Source organism: Styela clava, chromosome 1 (genome assembly GCF_964204865.1).
Source record: "Styela clava chromosome 1, kaStyClav1.hap1.2, whole genome shotgun sequence".
Lineage (NCBI taxonomy): Eukaryota > Metazoa > Chordata > Ascidiacea > Stolidobranchia > Styelidae > Styela > Styela clava.
Window position 1 is genome coordinate 3,400,810 of NC_135250.1, and position 8,178 is coordinate 3,408,987.

Below are 8,178 nucleotides of genomic sequence, written 5' to 3' on the forward strand. Positions count from 1 at the left end.
GCATCTCCTGATAAAGGCAGAAAAGAAAGAGGGTCTGGTATAGTTTAGTACCACATGTAGGTACTTTTAGTTGGCCTGGCGCAACAATTTTTGCATATGTCAATCCTAACCCTCACCTAACTACGTAACCGAAAAATTACGACATTTCGACGTCACAGTGGCATAATAAGGCCCACCAAAGTATGCGGATGGTCGTATCAAACGCGCAGACGATCACCAGATCACCCAAAATCGTGCAAGCTATTCCTCTCGTTTTCTCGCCACAACGATCACGATAGGAGAGAGATCGCCGGCATTAGCGAGTTCGTTATTGGCGGCGCATATGCCATTTCGGGCGATCTTAATTATACTTTGGCAAGCCCTATGACGTGGTGGTGACGTCGTAGTGACGTAATTTTTGGATGGCATAGTCAGGTCAGCAGGTGGGGGTTAGGAAAAACATATGCAAAATTCGTTGTGCTACGCCCACTGGAAGTACTTGTGGTACTAAACTATACTAGACCTAGGAAAGATACCTATCAAATATATGCCAGATTATTTAATTTTCTTAACCTAAACTTCTGAACAGTTATTTTCAGTTTTTAATTTAAGACGTAAAAGTGGAAAAATCTTTTTGAAATGGGAGACAATAATGGAAGGTTTGTATAAAGATTATACTAATCAAGTAGTGGCTCAGGCCTATACAGATATGGTTATAGCTCAGTTTGGTCGAACCAATAGGATTTACCTATGTATCTTGGGGGAGAGGAAAGTCGACAAGACGAGAAGCACAGTTGGCGTAAAGTCCTTAGTCAACCTCGATCTCCGAGTCCAGCAATCTCTTTGAAACAAAACTATCACAGTATACCGCATGGGATTCGAATCTGCGAACCCACCCAAGGGAATCAGAGGTGCAGTGGCGAGTGTATTATCACTTAGCATGATGTGCCACACCACCACCAATGCCTGAATGCTGTAAAAAGATGATTTTTTGCTGTCACGTGAACATATTCTAAACTGCTGCCTGTATGAAGAAAATTAGTGGTAGAAACAGTGTTTGTGGAGGAAGCCGTAACAGACCAGCGTTTATGTGAACCAACCTACGGCGACCAACCAACCTACGCGAAACACCCCTTAAATCTCATTACGATTACCTGGTTTGTTATGTCAATTTCCTGGAATTTCCTAGTTGTTTGTTTTAGTCTGTCAAAATAGAAATAATTGGGGCATGACTGAATAGAATATTTACTATGTCAATGAGCAAGTGACAGCGCTGCCTTGTTGACTCTATTTCCATCAGCCTGCCAGTTGGTTGAAATCAAATCATACCAAATGGTACTGGTTTCTGGCAGTCATTATCTAACTATTCACTAAATGAATATTTATGTGCTATCTTGCCATGTCTGTATAATCTATTATTTATCTATCTATACCATTTTTGCTATATTTGAATCTTTTTATTAGGCCCGAACGAATATTTTGGACTCTGACATATGAAAAACTTCAACCACCTACTCCATTCAAAGTGTATGTAGCAGCATTCCATGGTGAATTTGAAGAAAAATTGTTGGAATCCTTACGTGAACATAATTTACAGTGGGGTGGATTTCGAGAATTCAACTTGGGGTAAGCGATGAAATACTCAAATTGCATTAGTTATAATATGTCACTTTTGGAACATGCAGGAGTAAATGCGTATTAAACATATTTCAAAATTGTTATTAATGCAAGAAATGTAATGAGAGACAATGATATGGTGTTTTTATACGAAATTCAGAAATTTTGCTGTGCAAATTTATTTGCTCAAAATGACAATTTTTCAAAGTTCAAAATCAAATTCTATTTGATTCCTTAAGCTAAGCATTTATATTATGGAACATAGCGAATCATATACAACTGTTGTTGTATACCCATGTAGAGCTTCTTTTTGACTTTAGATAGGATAGGATTCACATATTTATCCTGGAGAAGAGAAAACCTGATACGGTGGCTTAATCACATGGCGTAGCACGTCCTCTATCTTTAATTTTTAAAAGTAATAACCTATAACATTAAGGAGAATTGATAAATTTCTATATTTTTTAAACAATGGCCGAACTGAGAAAAAAATTTCTCAACATTGTTTTATATTTTTGGCAGACTGGAAGATACGATTACTATAGAGATTGAAGCAAAGGGGTTTTCTGTGGGAACTAAACCTGTTACTATGAATTGGAATACCATTCGCTTTGCTAATTATGAAATCTTTGATCCTATTGAGGTATCGTATCTTGAGCCTTCAATACAAGAAACATGTGAGTTGAAAGTTTGGTTAAAAAGATCGAAAGAAGATTGTGTGGAAGGCTACAAATTTTCAATTAATGGAAAAAATTCTGAAAATAACCAGTTATTGGTTATTGATAATGATTCATCGACTAACGAAAGTTATCACACTGCATCAGAAGGAAGTCCATCAAAATGGCCAGAGCTTGATGAATTGCCGGGATGTGCTTCGTCTAATGACCGAACACCGGATTCTGGCATCATGTCACCTGGAAGTGCTTTCATTGGCTCTGTTGGGAGTTCATTGGGTTCTGCAGTTAGAAGTTATGGGCAGGAGTTTGTTTCGCAAACAGCTTCCCCAATTCTCACTCAGAGGCCTCGGGCTTCAGCTTATAATCAAGATAGCAATCTTTCTGGCATTGATCAAAAATTCTCCGAATTAAAATTTGATGATTTCGATGATGAGATTGAAGGAGACATTTATGTAGGACAAGAATTGTAGTAATAGGTCCAGAGATCCAAAGTGAAAGAACTTATTTGGGTACTTCCAAGATATGTGAACCAAGATGGCGGACACCAGAATGTAGTATGTGTACCTGGTTAGGGTTGGGCCATAGTTTCAAGTACAATTACTACGGGAGTCACTCACTTGGCTAGAAGTCGAACTCGTAATAGAACTAAGATAGGGAAAATTAGGGCCTAACCCTAAACTGGTTCATATACTACCTTCTAGTTCTCCCCATCTTGGTTCACATACTTCGGGAGCACGCTTATTTGTTTAGGGATAAAATAATTTTTCCATAAGTGAAATAATTAGGTTTTACTGAATTTTTATCACTAATGTAATTGCTCCATACAAGGGCAATTTGAAAAATCTTTCTATACGTTTCTTTATCTGTTTGTGAAATCAAAATAGATAATTCACTGCCCATTTAGTACATGAAGTTGCATACACTGCCTGACTTCTATATTTATAATTTTACTATTATGGATTCATCTAAATCAGGGGTTCCCAAACTTAATTGACCGCGGGCCAAAATTTGAAGCGGAGGGATGTTCGCGGGCCGGAAGAGTGTAGCGCCCGAAAGTGCGTGGCATGTCTAAGCTTTTATAGTTCATAACTAAATTACTGCCCTATGTAATCATAATACCGGTACGAATAACTGAGATAACGCTTTAATTGAATTGTTGCGATAAAAACACGTGCTTAAAGTGTGATAATGGCATAACACTTGGCGCTATCTAGAATGCAAAAAGGTGAAACAAAATCTGTTGCACTAACTTCCACACTATTTCACTCAAGCTCGGCGGGCCATTTTAAATCGTTATGCGGGCCGCGGTTTGGGAACCCCTGATCTAAATGGTTCAGTAATATGAACGGTAATTCCTATATTATTATAAACTATTTCCATAGTTGGCTTGAACTGGTACTGAAGCCTTGACTCATGACTGACCAATACATTAAACTGTAACTACCGTAAGTTGTCTTTTTTAATTTTCCGGATAATTGTGAACATTTATATTTCTGCTAAGTTGATATTAAATCATGGTTTTATTCAATTTATGTGATGTAGTTTTCTTTGAATTTTTGCACTGCTTGTGTTACTGAAAAAATTGTAATATCATTAGCCCAAGTCCAGACCAAGTTTGAATCATGTATATTCTGCTTTGAAGTCAATTTTGCAAGTGCTTTTTGTAGGGCAATAATAGGCTGTTTTCAAACTTGATTGTGACTAAAATGAAAATTTCTGAAGTTTATGAATCTGGGACACAAAGCAACTGGTCAGCCATTCCAAAACACAAGCTGTTTTCTAAATAAAAAACGTAATGTATTGCTTAGTATTATTAATAGTGTGTTATGAATTACTAGTAACAAAAATGAATTATTTTATTTACTGTATTGCTATGAGTTTTAATAATATTGTGCCTATTTACCTTCAAATTTTAATCCAGTATCGTTAATTTGTTTGCACCAGTGATATCACTGCATTATCTATCTTCAAATTTTGACCAAATCGTAAATTTCTTGCACTGTTCTGCTTTTAAATTCCCTTCTTCATATTGATCTTATACAATTGTGTTCTTTGTACATTTTAACACAAATTAGTTGTAAATTGTTACAAACGTTACTTTGTAATGATAAATTATTTTAAATTTCCGTCCGGTTTATTTGTCTAGCATAATGTCATGTCATCTCATGCATATACAAAATCTGTCTTATCTAACTGCATCTTTGTGAAATAACGAATGTTTTATCAACGAGAAAATAATAAGGAAAATTAAATGAATATTCGAATAATTTCAATCAATTAGGGTATTTGTCATGTATGACAATGTAAAACAATTGTTTAAACATATGATCCTGGTATTCTCGTCGTAATTGTCCATAAAGTTCCATTACAATTTCAATTTTGTTATAAAGTCAGTTCTCAATATATCTTAACCAGGTCTGTTGTTTTTTATTCAGCAATTGTTCAAGTATTTTTACTTCATTCCATACATCTGTGATGGCCTAAACCAGTGGTCTTCAAACTTTTCAAGACGCGACCCCATTTCAAAAAATTATGACGTATGATGAGCATTGGCGCCCCCAAAAACCAATAAAAACTGATCACTCATTTACCCGATTGCTTCTCTTCGCAGAGCTTTTGAGATTGTGGCATAAGGTAGCTTAAGCTTCTTATCGATAGAACTTTTTGACCAACAACGCATTTCGGTTGGCACTTTATTTCGGTTAAACCGTAATGTTAAACCAAGCTTTAAATAAAGATTGATCACATGACCCATTCTTTGATGTTTAATCAGCTATTTGTGAAACTTAGCAAACAATAAAGCAAACGCAACGGTCATAGTCCATTTCAGTGAAAACATAACAACTGTTTACTTTAAAATTTAAATTATTGTCGTTACATAATAGTCTTATTATAGAGATATCACTCTAATTCAGAATATCGCTAGTCGGCCTAGTGAAGTGTAGACTGCACACTGTTGTGTATCAATCAGCTCATTCTTTTCCACACGAACCCATTTGTGATCAACATGTCATAATTACTTTCTCGTAATTGCCTCTTGGGTGCATGCTTATTATTCGTGTGAAATGTAGCCTATAGTTAAAACTGTGTTATACTGACGTTTAATTTGAAATAAACAGTAATATTTTTGTCTACTGACAATTTGGTAATATCCAAGACATCACACACACAATAAAATAATAACAGAAGAAAACATTGCCGGACACTCTGCGACCCCATAAATATTTAAGGCGACCGCACCTGGGGTCGCGACCCACACTTTGGTGATCACTGGCCTAAACAATATATGATATCGATAAATTCCCATTACATTTTTAAAAAATTTACTTTATGGACGCGCTATATTATTCTTGCAGATGCTCCACTTTAAAATTTAGTTGTTTCTGATCGTCATTTCAACTGCCCTTTCAATTGCTTCTGAAGTCTGAATTTCAGTTTAGTTAATATATTTTACAATTAACATTTTGTCGGATAATTTGAAGTGTATTCGTATTAAGAAATGCTTTTGCTTGAATTAAATGCAATTTGAAGTCAAATACGATGTTTACATAATATGCCATATGTTGGGAATAACTGAGAAAAAGAAATAAGTCGTGAATATAATCTTCAATTTTTAAAGGTTTGTTCATGTTTGCTTTCCCAAAGTATATCCCGAAGTCGATCAAAGCCATGTGATGTATTATAACAAGGGAAAATATATGGCATATAAATCTCCAATCGGCGAAATTGGAATACATTCCAAAAACGGGGGTGTATGAGGGGCAGTGTCTGTTTGTTGGACCGTTGACAGGGAAGCATCAGTCGCGAATATAAAAACTCATTGACGGCCTTATGACTCGTGGAAGTTGATAGGTAATTCGAAGTTTATATTGTATAATTGAGAAAAAGTTTTTGAATATCGCTTTTATTTTTTAAAGGTTCAAGTGTTTTCTTTTCCAAAGTCAGTAGTACTATCGGGACACTGTTGGGATTAAAAGCTATAAATGAAGTCAATGAAATCCAGGTAATGTTTAATAAATCGGAAATTTAAATGGCACATAAATCTCCAATCGGCGAAGAAAAATACATTAAAAAATGGGGGTGTATGGAGGGCAGTGTCTGTTTGTTGAACCGTTGATAGGGAAACATCAGTCGCGAATATAAAAAATCATTGACGGCTCCATTACACATGTAAGTTAAACAGGCATATAGTATTTTTCAACCGGCAAAATTGTTATTTACTACGGGGGTGTGGAAAAGGCCTATTTGGATTTCTCTCGAATCTTACAAATTATGACACGAACAAACGAATTAATGCGGAGTTCATATTCCATAATTGGGTGAAAGTTGGTGAATATTTTTTTCTTTTTTAAAGCTTTGTTTATGTTTGCACTCCCAAAGCTATTAGTGATATAAGGACATTGTTGGAATTTAAAAGCTATGAATGAACTCAGTAAAAGTCAGGGGATGTTTTTATGACATCGGAAATTCAAATGGCATATAAATCTCCTATCGGCGAAGAAAAATACATTCCAAAAACGGGGGTGTATGAGGGGCAGTGTCTGTTTGTTAGACCGTTGACAGGGAAACATCAGTCGCGAATATAAAAGCTCATTGGCGGCTCTATGACTCGCGGGAGTTAATAGGCATATAGTATTTTTCAACTGGCGAAATTGGTATTTACTACGGGGGTTAAAAGAGCCAAGTTATGTTTGAATTTCTCTCAAATTTTACAGATCATGATAAATACCACCGGGTTTATATTCCATAATTGAGGCAAGTTGGTGAATATTCAATTTTTAAAGGTTTGTTTATGTTTTCTTTTTCAAAGTTAGTAGTGATATCAGGACACTTTCGAAATTTGGAGCTATGAATGAAGTCAGTGAAACGCATGTGATGTTTTATGACAAGGGAAATTTAAATGGCATATAAATCTCCAATCGACGAAATAAAATGTAGTTTAAAAACGGGGGTGTATGAAGGGCGTCTGTTTGTTGATTAGCCATTGGCGCGCGTGGAATTTTAATTGCATATAACCGGAAAAATTGATATTTACCACGGGGTTGGGGGAAGGGCGAAATTCTGTTTGAATTTTTCTCTCGCAACTTACAAAGTATGACAAATACGAACGGGTTAATGCGAAGTTAATATTTTTCGAGCTTCTGCCGTCATTGTAGGCTTTCTCTCCTGCTCCAGGTAAACTCTGTGACCTTTTTTCCCAGTCGTGGTATCACACGATGTGGCTTTTTTAAGCCAGCAATGAAGCGACAGTGAATAAAGCAGATTATTGCGCCACTGACAATAGACAATTTGAAGCACTTTCCCTTCCATACACACCAGGGGAATCACCGAAAATTTTAGCTTTCACGATTTCAAGTGTGTTCCCATCCAGCTAGTTATATTTTGAGATCGAATCATGGTTCATAAAATATTTGCGGGATTAACATGAGATATTATATTATTGGTATTATATTTAGTTATTTTCATATTTTACCCATATTGTCTATGTTTAATAATATCAGAGAAATTAAAACTATATCCTATTGAGGAACATTCTTTTCGCGCCTCGTGACTGAAAATAGATTACATGCCATGTGATGGAAATGCGAGATAAGAACCATGTTTATTTTTTTCTATATTTTTTCCCAATTCAGTCTAATATAATAGCTTCTATATTTTTTCCCAATTTAGTCTAATCTAATAGCTGAGCAATCACTACACACTACATAGCGAGACAACGTGCACGCCGTTCCACTGAGAAGCATAACCTGTGTACCCATTGTACAGTATTTAGTGTAAGAAGGTTTAAGCAGAGATAGATTTAAAATGCGTTTGATATTATTCAAGTTTCATTGACAAATATTTGAAAAGTGAAAAATAAAAAAGTTATATTCCAATTTCAAAATATTTGTAATAGATATATGTT

At 35.5% G+C, this 8,178-nt stretch overlaps 1 protein-coding gene across 1 annotated transcript; it reads left to right on the forward strand.

Moving 5' to 3' along the window:
- The first annotated feature begins 172 nt into the window (after window positions 1-172).
- LOC120344601 (uncharacterized) lies at window positions 173-5,141 on the forward strand. The gene is made up of 3 exons (XM_039413899.2): window positions 173-638; window positions 1,444-1,605; window positions 2,119-5,141. The coding sequence occupies exons 1-3, from the start codon at window positions 619-621 to the stop codon at window positions 2,741-2,743; spliced, it is 807 nt and encodes a 268-aa protein (XP_039269833.2). The 5' UTR covers window positions 173-618; the 3' UTR covers window positions 2,744-5,141.
- The last annotated feature ends 3,037 nt before the right edge of the window (window positions 5,142-8,178 follow it).

Excerpts from the sequence above, each read along its gene's own strand:
- LOC120344601 (XM_039413899.2), top strand. The coding sequence starts at position 619 with ATGGGAGACAATAATGGAAG. Across the intron at positions 639-1,443 it reads ATGGGAGACAATAATGGAAG|GCCCGAACGAATATTTTGGA; the intron begins GTTTGTATAAAG and ends TCTTTTTATTAG. Across the intron at positions 1,606-2,118 it reads TTTCGAGAATTCAACTTGGG|ACTGGAAGATACGATTACTA; the intron begins GTAAGCGATGAA and ends TATTTTTGGCAG.